At 37.4% G+C, this 21733-nt stretch overlaps 1 protein-coding gene across 2 annotated transcripts in view; it reads left to right on the top strand.

Annotated features, from left to right (window-relative positions):
* The window catches only part of MEGF10 (multiple EGF like domains 10), a 99170-nt gene that overhangs the window by 63570 nt on the left and 13867 nt on the right, over positions 1 to 21733 (top strand). For both annotated transcript variants that reach the window (XM_062617443.1, XM_062617442.1), the window contains exons 11-17: positions 481 to 601; positions 2712 to 2875; positions 5174 to 5276; positions 14769 to 14915; positions 17101 to 17235; positions 17607 to 17735; positions 20781 to 20909. In XM_062617443.1, coding sequence (XP_062473427.1) covers positions 481 to 601; positions 2712 to 2875; positions 5174 to 5276; positions 14769 to 14915; positions 17101 to 17235; positions 17607 to 17735; positions 20781 to 20909 — 928 coding nt within the window. The remainder of the gene's footprint in view (positions 1 to 480; positions 602 to 2711; positions 2876 to 5173; positions 5277 to 14768; positions 14916 to 17100; positions 17236 to 17606; positions 17736 to 20780; positions 20910 to 21733) is intronic.

Here is a 21733-nt window from a genome sequence, read left to right on the forward strand (position 1 = left end):
GACTATTCTGAAGCTTTTACAACTCACTTATTGTTACCTCTTCACTGGATGCTAGTCTGACAGAAAACATTTTACAGTATCACCGTTCCTCTAGGAACAGTAACTCTGAAAACTTCAGCCAAATTAATTCTTAAAAATAGTTCCCGTATCTATATTATTTTCCATTAAACTGCTGCTGTATTGTGTTTTGTTTTCATAAAGGGCTTCTTTATTGCTGAAAATGCTGTCCATTGGTTTAACCAAGTGCTGTTACCTATGTGACCTGAGCTCTCCCAGCAACTAATAGTAAACTAATGCTTAGTGTAGACTTAAAAAGTATTAAGGACTCTCTGTCCCTTAAATTCAGGATAACTTAGTGACAGCCTAGGACAGTCAGGCTGTCAGTTTTTTGGCTTTTGTAGCATATGAGTCAGTCGTGGTCATTTATTAGTTGTATTGTCTGAACCTCCTTAAATAGGCTCTTATTTTTGTGTAATTCAGGGTGCTACTTGTGGTACTCCCTGTCTTCTGGGAACATATGGAGTAAATTGTTCATCTGTATGCAACTGCAAAAACGATGCTGTCTGTTCACCAGTAGATGGTTCTTGTGCCTGCAAAGCAGGTAAGTATCCCTTACGATTAATTTTCTTTTCCTATAGAGAAGAAGAAAGAAAATTAATAAAAACTTAATAAAAAGCAGACCATCTTGAAGACCATATCCCTAGATACTTTATGCTTCAGCTCCTCTGGGGGGGGCGGGTGAAAACAAGAACATCTGCTCAGAGAAGAGTATGCATGTCTCGTTTTCATGTTTCCTCCATGCAGTTCTTAGTGGCCTGGACACTTTGGCTGGGCAAATTACCGGTGCTTAATCTGAGATGGGACACCACTGATTCTTGTGGTAACACCGTGGTCTGCTAGAAGGCTGCTGGTGCCCCATTTATCTGATGTCAATCTTCCTAGTCAAAATACGTTAGCCTCAGGGAGTACCACCTCTGGCTGTCACCCTTGCCCCTTTCAGCATCACAGAGATGCAGACATTCCTGACAGTCCGGCACTGACATCTATTGGCTTTTTTTTTTAATTTGAGTATTCTTTCTTTCATCAATTCTCTGACAAAACCTTGCCTACCCCCCTTCCCAGCCTGTGCCCTCTACAGTTCCCTGCTTCCATGAGAAACTTTCTGAATTTCCCAGTATTAGTGCGAGCAGACTTGTGTTCCTCGATGCCTCTGCCTGGCTCTCTCCTGCTAACAGTAATTTTGATAGTCATCATACCTCCCACTAGCAGCTGTATGTGCCTGTCCACCTCTCCATCTCCCAGTAGCACATGCCTTTGGCTGGGGCAAAGATACTTGAGACACCCTCCAGTGCTGGTTCTGCAGAGACAAACAAATCCCTTGCCCAGCCTATGTTACAGACACCCCCTCCATTTAAAAATGTTTTTTCTGAAAAATACATAAAGGTTAAGAGTAGGTGAGAGGAGTTCAGAGTTAGACAAACAGCAATTACATTTGTGAGGGATTGGTAACAAATCTATTGTGTAGGAATATGGGGAGTTTCCAGTTTCTACTTTTGCCATAGACAGTAGAGCTGGTTCAGCTCTGTTAAGTAGCTAAGTAACTATGCTAAGTATCTAGGTCATGAGGAGAAAAACTTTTTTGAGCCATGCATAATTCTATCTTCTAGTGCATAACGCAGTTTTAGTCATAATGTGATGGAAAAGGGCAGCAAATGGTGACATTAAACTAAGTCTAAATATTTGTCATGTAAGTGAAGGAAGTTCGTAAGTTCTGGAAAAACACTTGAGAAAAAATGCCTGGTTTTCGGTGAGGGTAGTATAATATTTTTTTCTTGAAATGACCCTTAAATTCAAAATTACCAAACCGGGATATGAGGCAGCTTCATTTGAATACATGTGTTTTGCATAGTCTATTGATTAGGCTCAGGGTGGAATTGTTTTTCCTTTTGCTTCCTGTAAACAAGGTACAAAATTAGAAACTCAGTGTGTGTCATTCCTGATGATAACATACAACTGGTTCATGCCATTCCTCTTGTATCCAATAGATGATCACATTTTAGAAAATCTATTTACATGTCTGTCTATGCAGTGTGCAGTCTGTGAATCATTGCTATCAGGCATAATCACTGGTGAATGCTGCATTTTAGAACCTTTTTCCATTGTATTATTTTTTCAGTATTTGGAAAGCAGTACAGAAACCATCTAAAAGTTCTATGTATCCTTAGAGAAATCCAACTTATGCACTACTTCGACGTTTTTGTTTTTTTTTTTTGTCTAAGATTTCTGTTAAAATCATATTGCAGAACTGTCTGTATTGAACACTGGTGGAAGAATTATGACAGTAGCAGCTTTCTAGGGAAAATATTCCTAATTTTTTTTCAAGCTATGCCTTAACACTTTCAGTATAGTTTAATGCTTATTAGTGAAATTTCAAGGTGTCTCTGTTTTCATTTCAGATCTCCCATCAATTGCTTTTGTATGTTGGCACCGATCTGCAAAAGTGTGCTGTGCACAGATGTTACAAGGTGCCCTTGGGCACCGTTGTTCAAACCTGGGCAAATTCTAAGCTGAAACTGCTGATACTAGACTGTAGTTAATGTTACTCTAGTATCACAGATCTCCAAGAGATGCCACATGTAGGCAGAGGCAAACATCCTCACAGAAGAATGGGGCAAAACCTGATTAATTTGCCACTTTCTTAATTTTGGCAGGTTGGCATGGTGTAGATTGCTCAATAAATTGTCCCAGTGGTACCTGGGGACTTGGCTGTAACTTAACTTGCCAGTGTCTTAATGGAGGGGCTTGCAATGCTCTGGATGGAACCTGTACCTGTGCCCCGGGCTGGAGAGGAGAAAAATGTGAACTCCCTTGCCAGGTAGTTTAATAATTTCACTGAATTTTGCACTGTGGGGTAATGCTGGGCAGGGTCATGCTCTTTTTGTTCTTCTAATTTCATGGGAATTAAGAGCACTGCAATTGGTAGCCCATATACAACTGGGCTCCAGGTCAGGGATGCGCACCAGCAATTCTTCTGCAAGAACTCTGCTGCTCAGCATGCCAGAGAACTTCTGTTGGCTCTCCTTTTCTTCTCTACTGTCTTTTCCTCACTTTTGCGATACTTACTGCTTAGCAGGCTGTTGGTTTAATATAACTCTATTAGGGATTGTATTCAGGAATTACCTGAACTGAACATAAACCTTATAAATTCCCCTCCCATATCACATTCAGGCTTCTGTCAGTTTGAACTTGCTTTACTGAGCAGTAACATGATATGGAGAGGCTGACCAAAGCACAGCGTAAGACTGGAAACTGAACCTCTGTTTTGAATGAAAATTTGCTCTCTCAAACTACTCTTGGAATACTCAGAAGGAATATTTTTCTTTGAGTTTTGTTTGTTTGTTTGTTTGTTTTAAAATGAGGTATAGTGTACACTGATCCAGTGAGTAAAGTGGCAAGCAAATTCTAAAATATTCTGGAAAGTTGATTAGAGTACCATCTGTGCATGTTGATGCAGTGTTTCCAACAATACATCTCCATCAGAAGACTAATTTTTCTTCTTCCTAAAGCAGGTTTGTTTATCACTTAGTGTCTTGATTCTGAAGGATGATTCTGTCTCCCAAGCTCCATTAGCTCTTCCAAAACTGCCTTATTAAAAAAAAAATAGTTATTATTTCATGGCATCGGCTTCACTGTTCCAAATTCAGCAAAATAATGCTTAAAAGCATTTTTATTTTATATAATTGAGCATGCCCATACTCACTGTCTTGCTTGCTCTGTCTGTGTCAAATGATGTCCCAAGCATTTACTTATTTCAAATGCTTTTTCTGCCTCAAAATTCCAGAACAGGAGAATAAACAGAAAACTAACTCAGATGTGTCCGCTGTTGTCTGACTTTTCTCTTGTTGAACAAAGTGTATTTAAATCAATGTATTTGTTTGTTTTGATAACTTCAGAAAATTAGTATCACTGCCCAGATTGTTATCCAATATTTGACTGAAGTTTGAACTTCAATCCAAATACATAGCAGACTAAAAATACTGCAGAACAGCAGATACATTTTCATACAGGTTTTATTCTGATTTTTAATGTGGGTGAGACCAATTTTTAACCTCAAATTTAAATGATTGGGTTTTAAACCTCATATGTTTTTTCCTTTTTGCCTTTGCTGTGCATAACCCCACATTATGTTAAATTATGTTATTTTATATTATTATTATTATATATATATTATGTTATACTTGCTTTTTCCATAGTTTTTTAATTTGGTTTTGACACTTCTGTAAAATCAATTTAGTGTTGTACTTTGCCTTGTTTTGAGAATGCAATTATAAAGATTTTTCTCTTTTCAGTTTCTCATATCAATTTTATATGGAGTTACCCCCAAATGTTTGTGCCGTCTTCTACAGAAGAAGCAGAAAAGGCAAATTTAAGTGTTTAGATGTAGTTCTATGAAAATCAGCTGTGTTCTTTTGGCACAGCTGAATACCCCAAGACGGGTGTTTGACTTGTAACTGTAATCTCTCTTGTGGTTCAAGAAATGTCTCATAGCCAAAAAATAATTTTGTTTTGTACACTGTCTCATAGCCAAAGAGCTTCTTTTTTTTTTACATAGTATATGCTGTAATGCAGAAGGAAGGATTTTAATCAAATGAAAGTGATGGAGTTTGCATTGTTAAGCATAAAATTCACACTGAAGGCATATTTTAATCTAATGTTTTACTACTCTTGTTTAGAAGTTGTGGCTTTATGCAATAGTAGTTTTGACCAACATATAAAGTGCTGAGGGTCTGAGGCAGAAGGGAGACTAAATTACTTTTCCATCAAGGGACATCGTGGTCCTGGAATAGGAACTCAGCTGTAGGAGAAATTAGAGGGACAAGTATAAGAAAGTTTTCATTGCAGCCTGTTACTGTGTTCTGAATCATTATCTCCAGGTCCATTAGTCTGGGATTTTTCAGGAGAATGTAATAAATTCTTATATTTCCCTTTTAAATGGAGAACGGAGGTGTAGGCCACAAAAATGCTCCAAATGCCATTTTATATTAAGAAAGCAGATTATGGATGCAGGAATGATCAGTGGTTGCTTTTTGAGGTTGCACTGACCAGAACTTGTTCTCCTCTAACTTCCGCTTCTCATCATCTCTGGGTTGTTTGGTTTCTTTTGTTGCCACAGGATGGCACATATGGTCTGGACTGTGCTGAACGCTGTGACTGCAGCCATGCGGATGGTTGTCATCCCACCACAGGATACTGTCGCTGTCTGCCGGGATGGTCAGGTACAAAAGAGACTGTTGTGAAGGACAAGAGAGTTTCCAACATGTTTGGGGCTTGGTCTTGTATTTTGATTTTGTGGGTAGAGGAGGAATGGAGGAGTTTGTGGGATTGGAAGAAGAAACGGGACAGTTCTGTGGCTGCTTCTACATATGATTCACATATGTAGAAAATCTGTTGAGCATGGGATCCACGGATAACTGGGAATAGAAGGGGAAATCTTAACACTTGGGCACCTCTACCGTATGGTTTCTTATGAAAGTGATGTGTAACCTAAACATTCAAGGTTGAGCTGGAAGCTTTGGTAAGTACAGCATCACATCCAGGAACTCAGAAAGCTTTGCTCAGGCAGCCAAGAAGAGGATAAACCTTGCAGAAACTGTGCTGCCATTTGAGTTTCTCAAACTGTTGGAAAAATTGTTTCTCTGCACATATTTTTTGTATGTAAAATTGTTGCACCTTTTTTCACAAAGTTTCTGCAACATTTTCATTGTGGTTTTAAGAACTATATATATTTAATTATTATTCAAAATTTGAATTTGACACTCTTGTTACCCTCACTAATTTGTGGAAAGCATTTTTTTTTTTTAAATCTGATGAATCTATGCAAGGGCAAGATGTCATGCAATGTTCCCTTTATCTCTAGGAGGTAGCTTTAGTGCTCACTTAGATTTCTAAGCAATAAGTGTTGGGAATACTCTTCCATCTTCTGTGAGGTTTAATTCACACTGTAAGTTTGCCCCTCTCCAAGTGTTCGTGACTTTGTCTCACTGGGATATTGTCAGTGTTGCATAGGTCAGGTTTCATATCACCTGTCTGCGTGGACTCCTTCCTTTAACAATGAGAAGTTAGCATGAAAAACACACGTTAAGTGAATAAAGCATGTTTCTGCTGTGAAAAGAAAAGGGATTTTTTTTTTTTTTGTGATTTCAGATATCATTTACTATTATTTATTGTCCACTCATTTATAAGTTAATATTTTTCCTAAGTAACTTGCGAGTTCATGATATAATTGTTTTCTGTTTTCTCTGGTGCTTGCTTCCAGACATTTTTTTGAAAAGTGTAGCAAATAATTATTCTCACAGAATTTTGTGTAGAGCTTATGACTTCCTTGGGAACAGTCCTTACTAAGTTTTTTGTCCAACTTTGATTTTTGTATGCCTTTCTCCCCCTCACCCCCATAGCTCCCTAGATGGATCACAGGCATTTTGTTCAAAGTATAAAATACTTACAGTCTCCAGTTCAGGTTGATTAGTTGTAGTTGATTACAGCTTACCTGGTGTTTTTTAATACTTTCTGTTCAGATAAACGTGACTTTTGTAATTACTGGGGGGAAAGGGGATCAGAAGTATCTCTCAGGGATACAGCCGTGGGCAGAAAGGGCTCTTGCTTTGCTTTGGAAGTCCAAACCCATTTATGATTTCTGCAATTTGTCTGTATGTTGAGCTTCTGCCAAGTTCTTTGAGAAGGCCTGTCTAACCATTGGGTCTCCTGCTTGTCACACTTTCCAGTGTGAAAGAGAGAGTCTTCCAGAGCCAGCACTCACCTAACTGTGCCAGCAGTTTGTTGGTTTTAATCCTTTTCCCCAAGCTGCAGGTTGTCTTAACATCAGTCACTCAGATACCTCTAGGAAGTTACTACCACAAGAACGCAAAAATAATAAAAGTTATCTGAGTAAATTGTAAAAATATACTATTAGCATTATGCCATCTATTCCTATTTTGTGAGACACTACTTTGTATTTATTTTGTTATGATGTTAATGGCCTTTGACGACTTCTTACTCACAGCTAGTTTCAGGTAATCGTGAGTGTGCGTTTGGACGACTTTCTCAAACTTGTATTTGGATCTTCTCAAAATTTGATTCCTTAAATTAACAAATATATTAAGCACAGAATACTCATATTAAAAACATGTGAACAGTTCCTAATCTTGAGCAACCATGGTGTAGGCAGTTAGAGCTGTTCACAATTTCCAGATGTACTGCTCAAAATACATCTTGCAAGTGTTCTAAAACTGAGACCAAAAGTATGTTACTGAGTGAGCCATATTAAAATAAGTAGTTTAGAAAGGCTGTACAAAAAATGTAGCAACTTTTTATAAGAGGTATAAAAGTTACCTAGCCAGTGTGCTACAACTAACCTAGGATGTGACAACGGCTTCAAGCATAGCACAAACCTTGACTGTGCTTGAGCTCAGGTATTGAAAATGTAACAATATTTTTGCCTTCAGTGAAATTTTTTTTTGTCTCCATTTTTTAGTAAGGAAAAAGATTTCACTAGAAAGATACTTCATGCATGATTACAGATAAAAATTGAGTATCTGTCCCTGGATGATGTCATCACAACAGTGTGTGTAACAGACTAGTTTCAACATGTTGGTGATGTCTAGACAGACAATATAACATAAACAGCATAGTTAGCTTTATACTGAGTGTCTGGAAAAACCCTCCTCCCACACTTCACATGTCAGAGCAATACCCATGAGGAATTCGGTCTTTGTGTAGGTGCTTATATTTAGAATGATTAAAAAAAAACAGAGAATACTTTAGGAACAGGTTCTCAAATAGCTGTACTGCAATGTTACATTGGAGAGATAGAATTAGATTGTAGGATTAAGGGAGGTGCTATGTGTATTTGTGTGCATAATAGGTGGAGAATCAGATGGAGGCTTTGTGAAAATATAGAAGGGTACTAAAATGAAACAAATTATGTTAGAATAGCTTAGAATTTATTTTCTGCTAAATTTGTTAAAGTAAACATCAGACTTAATAGATTTTTGGTGGTTAGTAGTACCTACCAAAAAGAACCAAAGAGAGGAAGAAACTGATTTTGGATCAGTCTGATGCTTATCTAACCCAAATGAAGGATTTTAGTTGTTTAAAAAACATTGAGAGAGTAATGTTAAAAAATACATTTGAAGAGGCTTAGAAGTGTAGTTAGTGAGTCTCTTTTCTGTTTCAACTAGAATAAATTGATGAGTGGAAGGTGAACTCCCTCAGATGTTTTGATGCCACCAAAATTATATAAAGTTTCCAAATACATATTTTAAATGTAGTATTTTTCTCAGCCCTGTGCACAGAGCGGTTGTCTACACTTTCCCCAAGGAATTTAATCAGAGGGAATAGTTTATGTAACTTTTCAAAAATAAGCGAAGGGTGGAAGACTTTTTCCCTTGCTGGGTGACAAAGTTGTACTGTAATGCTGAGGAACAGGAAACATGATGCACAGGGAGGGAGGTCACTAGCCTAGTACTGTGCATGCTCGCTTGCATAGGGAGGGATCTCTGAGCTGCTGAAGTGGACATAAGTGCTACTGCCATCTACCAAAGGGGTAGCCTAGCTAATATCCTACCCTGTACTTTCATCTCAAGATACAGCTGCAGCTGACCACTTGGACAACAATAAGATGCTATATAGTTTAGCGGTTTTAAGTGTGTTATTTTATTTTTAAGAGGCCCAATATGTTATCTTTTGCTTCTTAGGTCCTAGTTCTGAACAAACACGTAAGTTCAGTTACTGACTATTGTGTTTTCATGAGCTGCTATAAAATTAAAGAAAAAAATTGTTTTCATTGGTTTCTATTTTAATTTAGGGTTTCTGTTTTTAATTTACATTCTGTTGCCTATGAGGATAGTCAGATTTTTTTCATCTAAACAAAAGTGACTTCCTTTATGGGACTCTTGTTAGGAATCCTACACTCTCTAATTTACACCAAATGCTCCCTGTACAGCAGCCTTATTCTGCTTAAAAAAGCAAGAGTTAAGGATGATGTTTTTCCTGGCAATCTGACCATTCCATCACATTCCAGGAGCCACATGATAGGATGGCACAAATGAGAAACACTGCCCACGCTGAGGATGATGTCTGCCCCAAATGCTCTTGTCCCTTGACTTTTTCACTTTATCTCATAAGCAACTCTTCTTCATCTGGAGAGAGTGCAATAGTTAGACAGGGGAAGAATAAGAACCATTAAAATAGAAAGCAGATGAAAGACACAGAAAATGTATTCCTGCAGTAGGCAATGGTAATTAATTCTTCTAGCAATTCTTCTAGTAATTTATACCAAGACATTATATAACTTTGAAGAGCCACCTCTACCATTTCTCTCAGTGACCACAATCCATGTTAACTGTTAATTTCATACCTTAATTCTGCAAGCAACTGTCAAAATACAATCTTTCTAAATTCCCTAAAAGATTTGAAAATTAACATTCTTGCAAACTGAGATTTCACAGTACATCATTGTAAAAAGAACAAGGTTTTTTTCTCCAGACAGTTTGCATTACAGTAATGTGGTTGTTAATCTGTGTGATAACACATTACTGTTGTGCTTTTTTGGGTGCAGTTCTTCTGGACTACTCTGTGAAGAAATGCCATGTCATACCACATTTGTTATTTTTAAAATCAATTTAAAGGTTAGGTGGTGCCAGGGATTACTAAACACCGCGAGTCTGCTATCTGTACCAAAACAATAGCATTGGTTTGTGTGAAAAACAGATGCAGTAATATCAGCCTACATTTTACCAGCGTGCACAGTATTCATTCATATGCTACAGCAGATAGGGTGTTGGTGGCTTTTTGCTGTGCTGAACACCTGCTGACACTAGTCAGATTGCCCATCACCAGATGTGTTGTTTCTGTGAGGAAGCGCTGTGCCTTTCCATGTGCTCCTGACATTATTTCTAAGAGGCATATTTGTTGCTGGATTATAACAGGGAGGACTGCCATCTGACACCTGCCACACTGATGCAAATAACCAGGTCCCCTGGGAAGTGCTAACCACAACTCTCCTTCGGTCCCTAGCTTTTAATGTCTAATGCATTTTCTTCCCCTCTTACATAGCAGAATGAAAGATATAAACCAGTACTTTTTCACGGGTCTCCCTCTCCTTAAGAGTGAGAAACAAGCTCTGCTGGAGTGGTGTGCGTGGTGCTGGCACCTTGGTCAACCCAAGAGGAGAACCTTTTGCAAGAACATGGGTTTCTCTCCCCCTTGGCTGATTTCCACATGGCTCTTGATGCATGAGGTCCCTCCCATTGTGATGAATATTCAGTGTGCCACAGAATGCAACTATATGCAGGCACTGTGTCTTGATAAGTATCGTATTTACTTTCCAAACCTAGGGAGATGAGTTCTTCAATAAGAGGTTTGGCCTACCCTACATCTGGACTTCACTGTGTCTGTATCTCTATTGCCTATCTGTTGTGCTGGGTCTTTATGTGGAAGAAATACCAGTCTTTACAGTGCTGGTTTTGTTTACAAGCTTTTGTAGCTGTCTTCCTACCAGAACTCATGGGCACAAATTCTCCTGCTGCAGCAGCGAAGAAGCAACAGTCTGAACTTCTAAAGAAAAATCTTTGATCCTTTCATTAACTCCTTAATTTAAGACACTTTTCTTTAGTCTTCTGGCTGCCTTCAGCTGGTGGGCAAGGTACTTCCCTTAAAGACAATTCACTTCTAAATAGTGCCTACAATGTTTCTCACCATATCCCTGTAGTGTTTTTCTCCTTTCTTTGAGCTGCTCCTCCATCAATGGACAGAAAAGGAGGGGAGTAATTGCCACCACCAGAAATCTCAGTTTCCTTGAGCAGATGTGATCTAGTGTTTCTATCTCTCATACAAAGGGAGAATATGAAGAGTGAGGTCTTGGACCATAATGTAAATATATCATTAGCTTTAATGACACAAAGATTTCCCCAGGTTTTGAGGGCTTGATCTTTCTCGTATTTAGGCTGTTGTATATCCAGTTTAGCTCTAATATAGGGGAAGTATACCAATACACAAATAGGTTTTAATTCTGAGAGTCTCTACTGGAAAGCTCCATGTGTTGTGAAGATATGTATAGCAAATACATGTTCTTCATGAAAAAAATATATTTTTAAAGTTTGAATAGCTACTTATCAGACTAATGGAAACCTAACAAGCTATGAAACAGCACTTAGTCCAATAATAAATTATCTGGGAAGACTGTAAGAAATAATTGGTAGATTTTTTTTCCCCCTTCAAGTGCTAAAACAAATTAGCTCTCCATTGATCAGAATTGGATGGATCACTGAGTTTCAACTTGCAAATATAGCATAGGGAGTATGTAAACACTCTGCTGGCATGGGCCGAAACTATGGTATACCTAAAGAATTTATTTACTTCATTCATGCAATTACGAATGCTGGGGGAATGCTGATTTAGATGTGAGGCCCCCAGCATAAAGCACTGGGCATTAAATGCATGAGCATTTCTTCAGAGTAGCTTAGCTGAAGTTTATCATGACCATTCAGCTATTGCCTAGCAACTTGTGAAGGCCATCAAAGAGCTCTTTGTCCATAGCTCTGGCAAAAACATTTCCTCTCATATATCCTTATCACTATCAAAATCAACATGAAAAAAAACTTATTAAAAACAATTTAATTTTATAAGAGATTAATACTCGCTTGAAATTGCAGCAATTGCCAGTACAATGTTGATGCCATTATTGTAAAAGCTGAGTCTAATCTTGCTTTGTAAGTTCTAGTAAAAGTGTTTTTTTTCCTCAAAAACGTTTAGCTCTTCTATAAAAGCATACCTTTCTTTGCTGAAATTTCATATAAAGCGTCAGTCTGGAAAATTCTTTTTTCAATTTTTTAATCCTTTTAATATTTCTAACCTATTCTTTGTCAAAAATACACATTTGATTTTTACACCTATAAGATGTGAAACTCAGTTTCTTTAAGTGCCTTGTGAACTTATCTAAATAACAGTGAGTGAGATTCTAAAATCTTTTTGTAAGTAGAGATGCAGTAAGTCACTGAATGTACTAGTCTTTCGGCTTTGCTACATACATTCTTGGCATGCACACAGAGGACTGAAATTAATTTTGCTTGTGATCAATAATGAATAGAATAGAATTCTTTCTGCAGGGGAACAGAAGTAGTATTCAGCACACTTGTAGTATGTTATACTCTCATAGTTATTACCCAGTGATACTCAGGATGCACTGTTTCTTTGCTAAGCAGGGGGATACCATTCTTCACCTGACTATAAGGGGTGAAAGTGGGAAAAAAAAAAAGATATTTTTTTCAGTTTCCCTAATGGATAATTTTCCCTGATGTGTACTGGAGGAAATTTTTCCTTTTTATTTTTAATAGTAGTTGTTGGCTCTTTTAAGTATCGTGGATCTATGCAGTATGGGGCCCATTGTCTTTTCTATCCTAGTGTGCCCAGTATCACCCTTTGACACCATGCTGTCATAAAGCATCCTCTGTTCACAGATCAAGACGATATAATTGAGCCTGTTGTTATTGTATGTCACTGGTCTACATAATCTCAGATAATGCACTATGGTAACTCTTGGCAACTGCTGACTTGTTAATAGTGACCATTGTATACTGAGCACTACTGAAACCCATTAAAGCTCTGTGAAAAATGTCTTTTCTCTAGCAGGGTTCAGTGACTGAAGCTATGTATGATATGACAGATAACACGTGAGCGGAATGCTAGGCTCAATTCTGAGATGCTCTGCATGTGTCTACTTATGCTTTCACAGACTTACAAACCTGAGTTCTCAAATTTGGGAACCTAAAGCAGAGCGATTTCTTACAAATTGAAATGTAAGTGGTCTTGTTTCTAAAAAAGGCACTGTGATCTCATCCAGCTCATGTGCATCAGCATTTCTCAAAATCAAACCACTCTATTTTATCTATTTATCCACAAATAGGGAGTTAATGAAAAAGTTGACCCAGGCTACTGAGAAGCAAGCCTACAGTGCCTCTCAAATGTAGATGAATATAAGAGAATGACATTACTTACACAGGCAAAAATGAAAAAAAAAAAAAAAGTAGTGATATAAGAGAGCTTTCATTTCTTGACAATAAATTTGGTTTAGATCAGTATTAACCAACGGTCATTGTACAGTTGGGGCTTTCAGGTGGCCCATGTACTGTCTGCTGCTGGTTGGTGTCTGGATTCTAAAAGACATGTACCTTTCTCCCTTGCTGGCATAAATTGGTGCAATCTGTTGAACCACATATTTGATTATTCAGTCTGTTGATTGTGTTGCAGAGAAGCAAACAATTTGAGAGCCTAGAGTTTCCCTAACTCCCTAGTTAGGGAGTTAGGTATTTGGATATAGGCAGCTTTACAAAGCAAATGCTGCAAGGGTTGAGGAATAATCTCTAAGTCTGGTCTATCAGTAAACAGTATATTTTTTTTTTTTCAGCATTGTTACGAACAGTAGGTTTTGCTCTTCAAAGTTAAAAGAACTTTTTAGTGGCAACATGTGAAACTTCTTTGCTTTTTTATGACACTGGCAGCCAGTGAACCTGTGGCATATATTGCTGGAAATCCTTACAAAGCAAGACATGATTGTGGCTGGATCCAGTCCACTTTTCCTTTAGCGAAGGGCTTCATTCAGTAGAAGCATTACAATAATACTTAATTGTTAATCCAAAGTACTGTAGACACAATACGGTCCGAGTTCCACAGTGGTGCCCGCTGGCATTTAGCATGCAGCATGCTTTTAGAAAGCAGACAGTGAAAAAAGCAAACAGGAAAGTGATATTTAATGTTGCTGCATTGCAAAGAAATAAAACATCACATGACTGGATGACTGCAATTAGCAATTTGTATTATGATTTATGTATAGGGTTTCAGGTTGTGGCCATTTTATAATAAATTTTGTGTCAAAAATGGTTAGACAAAGCACTGACTGACCAGCATCCTTAACACTGTTGCAGCTAAGCATTTTGGAATGTTCACATGGTGTGTTTGGGAACCCTTTGTGTGTGCTACATTTTTCCATTCGGTATGAGGCTGAGCAGTAATCAGTTCATGACTAATTAGAAATCATTCCATGTCCTGCACCCTATTATTAAATAAAATTATGTCAGACCTTAAGTATTTTTACATTGAGGAGGAAAAGTTTTTGCAAAACATTTTGTCCTGCATTTCCCTAACATTAAAATTGAAAATAAGCTTTTGCTGTTTTGAAACAGCCATTATGGAGAAAGCGAAAGCCATTATTTTGCTGCATTTAAATTACTTTCTTCTTTTTATTCTTTTTATTGATATGAATGATGAAAGTGAGAGAAATAAAAGACCTTTTAAAATTTTTATATGTGTAAAGGTCTTGGAAAACTATCAAACTCTTTATCCTACTCAGAGGTTTGCATTCTTCTTTGTAGATATTAAAGTATCTGCAAGCAGGAAGCCTGGAGGTAGCATCCCATTGAGCTCTTATGTTCCCTGTAAATCTGCAGGAGTGCTTTCCTGTTACAGAACTCAGGATCAGCCCTTATGTACATCTTTCAAAACTGGAAAATGAAAGAAATTAATTGTTCTGGGGGAAGGCAGGAGCAGAGATGCAAGTTTACCTTGTTATATTTTCCTGATGTTAATGATATTTTCATAAATAAGTTTTGTGAGCTTTATTTTAAAAATGAGTTCTTCGGGGACTAAAGGTTTAAACTAACTACATGTAAGAGTTCTTTACAAAGGCTGGCAGTTTTGTTTATTTATGGTTGCAGGAATTCACTGTGACAGTGTGTGTGCTGAGGGACAGTGGGGTCCAAATTGCTCGTTGTCTTGTTACTGCAAAAATGGAGCATCCTGCTCTCCAGATGACGGAATCTGTGAGTGTGCACCAGGATACAGAGGCACCACTTGTCAGAGAAGTAAGGACAAAATAAATGCTTTAAAATCTCTGTTTCTCCCTCCCTTACTTGGAATATAATACCATAATGCTTTTTTAATTGTAGTATAAAGTACTATGAAGCACTCTTTGACTGGATATTGTGTCAAAGGGTATGAATATGCAGAAATAAGTGTTACTTGAAATTAAAAAGTGTTTCCAACTAGTAGTGCTCTTCTTGTAGAACTTTTGTTTACTGTCTGTGCTGTGACATTTCTATGCACATGACTTTCAAAGAAACAAATTCAGTACGGCATTCCTTTCTAAAGGCAAACATTTCCAGATGTCGTTGATGAACATTAACTTTGTAATACATATTTTAGTAGGTAAATAAAACATGTATGAGATTCAGCAGCTAGACACCCAGGCTTCCCATTGAGTCTAATCATTGGCTAAATTACTACCTTCTTTTAACGCTTATTTTGAAGCAGCAAAGAATGGCCGGAGGGATAAGGCCTTACGGTAAGTAGATGATATCATGTGTACATATAGCTGCATTTGGAAAAATTGTCTCTGTAAAATTTAAATGTTACAAGAAGAGATACAGGTGAACTGAGGCAAAATATACCAAAAACAGGGAGGCAAAAATAAGCTGATGCGCAAAATATCTACCCTTCCAAGATTTGTCGCAGTTTGTCAGCAATCTAGCTGCCTTCAGTCTGAATTGTTGAAGGTGTGAGGAAAAGGTGTTCAGAGAAGAGGAACTGAGTCCTCTGCACTTGGAGGGTAACCCTGTTTTGAGAGGTCTTCCAGAAATAGGGTCAAGAAGTAGGTGTAGTAGGCCAAGTGGAGTTGCTTATAGGCTCTTCAAAAGAGGCTTAAAGGCAGGAGATGACATGATATGGTTACTAGAAGGCAGAAGGAGAACCAGAGGAGGAAAGTCTTACAGTCTAGGAAAGGCAAGATTTCAAGCTGAAAAATGTAAGCCTATGGCACTGCTAAATCCCACATTAGTGTGGCATTAGCATTCCTTAAGCATTTTTAACTAAATGCAGATATTATTGTTACTATCTAATCTCTAAAGGCCTAGCAGTTAATCAGTTAATCCAAAGGCAGACTAAGTGTAACACTACATATAAAAATGGTCCCAGTGTTTTGGAACTGCGCCTATAACCTGGACAAGAGGCTTCCAGTCCAGTGGCTGTCAGAGTCCCTCTCTGATGCACGGTCTGGAGGCTAGGAAGACAAAGGTCATATGAATAATTTGGATCTCAGTCAGAAAGTGCCTTTTCAGTAAACAGGAAGACCTTTTGGCACTGTTTCACTAGGAAAAGTTAATCTCTCTAGAGAGGTCTGGCCAGATAACTTCTCTCAAGTGTATAATTAAAAGACTGAATCTTGAATGAAATTAAAATGGAAAAGATTCCAAGCTAGTTTTCATCAGTGCTAATTGCTGCTGTGAAACAGGTATTTCTCTTGATGCATTACCTAATATTCTAATTTATCAGGAAATAAATGTCAAAAGGGATTAAAGCAACAAAGGAGATTTTATGCAAGTCTTTTTATTTAAATTTTTTCCTCCTCCATTTTTTTTTTTTTTTTAAGAAATGAGTGACTTTAGTGTAAGAATTAAGTAGATGACTCTGTGTTTCTGCTCTAAGGTTCCCTAAATTTTAGATGATGCATAGCTGTCTGTACCATGTAATGAGTACAGTGAATATAAATAAAAGGATGAATGGAAAACATTTATATGTTTTTCTCAGTGAAGTAATGGCTATTTGTATTTTAAGTTAGAAAATACAGAAGTCAAGATCTAAGATGACCCTAGTCATCTAAAGATAAAACTACCCACTCTATTTTTTTTAAATTGCTTTTCTTCAAAGGTGCTTTAAAAGACATTGATGTTGCAGAGGACATGTAATGTATAGCAAAATACATATGTATAGTATACATGCATTTCAAACATAACTCAAAGGCACTGAGGCCTGACAGGTAATGGAATGAAACTAAATCATTACTAAATAGAATATAGTCAACCCTTGAGGAAGACGAGCAAATCTCCTTTTGTGAGTAAAGCAGGGGACTTTATAAATAACAACCACCACTGCAATTCTTGTGTATTTAGAAAGGAGAGCTAATTCAAGGTTAGGAACTCATGCACTGAAGAGTAGTTCACAGCCACAGAGAAAATACAGGAAGCAATGACTATTTGCTCTTTCTAATTCCAGTTTGTTCCCCTGGGTTTTATGGACACCGCTGCAGCCAGACATGCCCACAGTGCGTACACAGCAGTGGTCCCTGCCACCACATTACTGGCTTGTGTGACTGCTTACCTGGATTTACAGGAGCCCTCTGTAATGAAGGTACATGTTATAATAAAGACTTTATGGGGTGCAGACCAAGCACTGTAATAATTTTAATGTCATAATTTGGAAATAATGAAACCAAAAATAGTTTCTGGTTTAGTATGTGCAGCTTATAAATTAGAAATCCTAAGCAGGTTTAAGCTGTTTGAACATTTGATCCTGAAGTATAAAACCCGTTGTATACTTGTTTGCATTATTTGTGTAATGAGTATGTATACTGGTCTTACCAGAACTTTTAATGCCTTACTTTAACATTATACTAAGCAACACATTTCTTGATCCAAGTACCAGTTGCTTTCTCTTGAAATAAGGAAAATAAAATCTTGTTCTGATGACTAGGAGTTCTAATTCTGACAACTTGTTCTCAGTATGTCCCAGTGGCAGATTTGGCAAGAACTGCATTGGCATATGCACCTGTACCAATAACGGAACGTGTAATCCTATTGATAGATCCTGTCAGTGTTACCCTGGCTGGATTGGTAGTGACTGCTCTCAGCGTAAGTATCATCTTTTTTTTCCTTTATTTTTGAAACAATTGATCAAGGTTTGGCTATTTAAATTCTCTATTTTTTTTGGTAAAAAACCACTGTGTGAGTCAGAAATGAGGACTTCATGTTATATAAAGAAGAGATCCTGAACTTTTGCATTTCATCAGCACTATCAGAAACACATCTGCACTATGATTTTCCTAGCAAGTGGGCTAGAGCATATGACAGAAAGGGATCAATTTTCATTCTTCCCGTGTCCAAGGAAGAGTTGTAGAGAAGCTGCATGAAATTTGTTTCAGAAGTGGCAGCAAGGGTTACTTGTGCTAGATAAAAGAAAAAAAAAGAGTAAATCCCTATTGTGTGAGTGGTCAAGCACAGCAATTGTCCACAGAGGCTCTGAAGTCTCCAGCCTGAAAGAGGTTGTGAAATTATCACTGTTGAAGATCCTTTGATGTTGGACTAGGTGATGCTAGAGGTCTCTTCCAACATGAAAAACTCTGTGACTTGATGAATCTTGCATTGAAGAGAGGGTTCTTGACTTGTAGTTTGCTTGTCCATAATTATTCAGTCTTTCCATGGTAATGTGAAGATATCAGGGCTTGTATTCTCAGGACAGTCTTACGTTTAACAGAAGTATTATTTTACAAATTAGGAGCTGAGGCACTTAAATGCAGTGTTTTTTCTTAACACAGTTGCATATAGAGCCACTGGCAAGGCGCAGAACAGAGTCAAGATTTTGTCAGATACAATTTACTGCTCTGGCTGCAAGATCATCCTTATTCTGGTTAAACTTTTGAACATCTTGTTAACAAACTTTTCACCATGACTTTTTAAAGTACTTACAACTTTTTAATGGATTTTTTTCTTTCTTCTTTTTCTAACTGTTTCACAGATACATATTTTTAGTGTCATTCTACCTCACTTGAATATTGTATTGGTATGCTAAACTCAGGGATTATTTTGCTCCTGACTTAAAAAGAAGAAGGGTAATTTTATTGTTTCATATTTTATTAAATAATTAGGCACTCCCAGATGCCTTGCTTGGTCTATGCAAATTACTAATGACAGGAAATAAATATCTGAAGGAAAATTCTCACAAGAAACATATCCAAATCCATAAGGTACCAAAATCCATACAGTCTGGCTCACATGACATGCCAAAATTTCAGCCAACCCATTTTTATGAATAAAAGAAGCTGTACAAGACCCTGATATGTCAAAATTCAAAAGACATTGTGGTGGGGTTTCCAGGGAGGTGCATTTCCTAACAACATGCCTAATAACATTGCTTTATATCATTTATGGGTTGACTGCTCCAGGTCAACGGGCTCTGTAGTAGTGTGATGTAACATCTGGTCAACTTGTTAAAAAAGCTTTGCTGGCTACGTTCTGTGAAGTGATTAGCATGCACAAGTCAATATGAATCCAAAATAAATCTTGGACCCGTTTCTGTGAAAGCCAGTAGCAACAAAGGTCCCTGTTTTTACGGTAAAATAAGAAGGTATTTGGGAGAGTAACAGAATAGGGGTATTTAGGAGGAGGAGGGACTTACTGAATCAATAACAAGAAAATGGTGCCAGCGATATGAATGGAAGCGTCTACTGAGGCTGTGCTCATGGACCGTAACAGAGGAAGTTTATTTGCTTTGTATAAAGGCTTTTCGTTCACATGGAAAATAATGATTCCATTAATTTCTTTTGGAAGAGCGACCCTTTTGAAACTTCTAACCTTTGGTCTGCATGTGATTTACATTCCTTCTTCATTGACCATTAATTTTGAATACAAAACAATACTAAAAATAATTGTGTGGCACAACTGAAATGGAAAGAACAAAAAACAAGCTTAGTACTTTTCTTCCAATACAACATAGTGTATTTCTTAACAAAGTGAAATTTGGACAAAGAGAACACTGCAAAAATATAGCCTACACATAGATGAATCATTATGCAAACATTTAAAGGATTCAGGAACTCCTGTTGCTGTCAGACAGGTCTCTGGACAACAAAATCAGTACCAGCAAAAGGAGTTACCAGCCTTTTTAAACTTAACGCAGGTATAAAGCTAAGGCTTCAATGTCTGATCTCTTTCTTATGTCTTGTGAAATACTCGTGTTGTACTTCCATAAAGCTATTCTTAGCTTATGCATCTCTTTAACTAAAGAAACAAACAAAAAAAAACCCAGGATGTAAATCCTAATCAGCAGAAAAGGACTATTCTTGAGAGTACTTTCTGCATTTAGTGATATTCTGACATGAAAAAAACTATCTTTTGCTGTGTCTGAATAGTAATTATCATTTTGGACCGTTCACTATTCTAATGGCAGCACATAGTATCAAATTAATTCACCATGACATTCTCAAAGCATTCAAAAATCTACAGTAAAATTATATCTTGTAACATGTCCAAATGATTGTGAAAAAAAAAAAAAAATCCCCATTTTATAGAGAATTACTTGGGTTTTAGAAATATTATATTGATTAATGGACCCACAGAAGCAACTGAATTAACATGATTAATGTATGGTCCTGATTATATGTACCACGTCTAGGCAACTGTGTAGAATCTATTTCCAAAAGAAGTAAGCTTAGTATTTGGTCTAAAGCAATAGATGTGTCTATTGCTCTTGGGTCTAAGGCTGTAAGACATCTCAATCTTCTCTGTTCTTCTTCACTTTTGAGGCTTAAAGGTCTGATCCCCTTAATTGTGCTTATTGAACTGTCTGCAGGTTAAAAAATGAATTAAGAAAGGAAACTTGCATGGCTTTCTGTATGTGAAAGCTGGTATGAGTGTCCTAGGTGCTGAGTATCAAGTATGTATCACTGGTTTCTTTCACAATTCTAATCTTTTATCTATTTTTCAGCACTTTCTATCTAGACTAAAATGATTTCTTAGTTTAAAAAACAAAAAAGTCTGTATTTTTTTCTCAGAATGCAGCAGCCCAAAAAATATGTTTAAAAGAAAAGCAAACCCCAAATGGAGCAGTGGTTACATATGAATGTAAGCAGCTCACGGGTATCAAGGATCTTTGTCATTTGAGATTAATTGTTGTTTCAGCTTGCCCACCTTCCCACTGGGGACCAAACTGCATCCACACCTGCAATTGCCATAATGGAGCTTACTGCAGTGCCTATGATGGGGAGTGCAAATGTACGCCAGGATGGACTGGCCTTTACTGTACACAAAGTAAGTGACTTCTGTTATCCATCCTTAGTCTATAGTCATTGACAGAATTTTTCTTTAGTATTTTCATGCTTTAACCATTGATTTCTTCCCATGCTGCTGAACTTTTTTGATACAGAAGATGCAACACATTGCCTCCATGGTTGCAGGGAAGGCCCTGTATAAGCACTATCAGAGTGCTGATCGCTACATTTGGGATCCTCTTTAGCATTCCTTCAGAAGAAGACAACTTTTGGCTGCAGCTGGACATGCCTGTGGAAGAGTCTGTCACATGCACACACAGAATGACTCTGACATTCAGATGCTGCCACTGTGTATGTGTGGTTTGGCTGCAGTCCAAAGCACTGATTGTGTCAGTTCTTCAACCATTCCCCACAGGGTGGGATGATGGTAACATTTAATTTCTTCTTTCTCTGAAACCATCCTAGCAAGTGCTCTAATGCAGGGACCTGATGACCAAGAGTTGTGAGAAAAGATAGAGCTGACTGAAGTCATGAGAACAGCTCCTACCTTAGCTGTGGCTGTGGTCTGCTGAGGCACAGTCCCTGTTGTCACTGCAAAATGATCATACAGTACATCTTGTATCTGTAACTGCTATCTCCAGGATCAATTGCAACAACAGCTCTAGCTCAGCACCTGTAATTCAGACACTGATAAAGTTATTTTATTTGGAAGTTAGAAACTTAACTTCACTAGACTCACAAATTTTTGAATTTTCTTCATGTAATTAATACGCTAATCTGATATTTATTTTTTTTTTCCCAAGAACTTTTAATTAAAATTAAAATACTAGTCATGCAGTGGCTGCCTGCAAACTCATTGTATGT

Source organism: Pezoporus occidentalis, unplaced genomic scaffold (assembly GCF_034315485.1).
Source record: "Pezoporus occidentalis ecotype Australia unplaced genomic scaffold, CSIRO_AGI_Poc_V1 ctg196, whole genome shotgun sequence".
In the NCBI taxonomy this organism is placed as follows: Eukaryota; Metazoa; Chordata; class Aves; order Psittaciformes; family Psittacidae; genus Pezoporus; species Pezoporus occidentalis.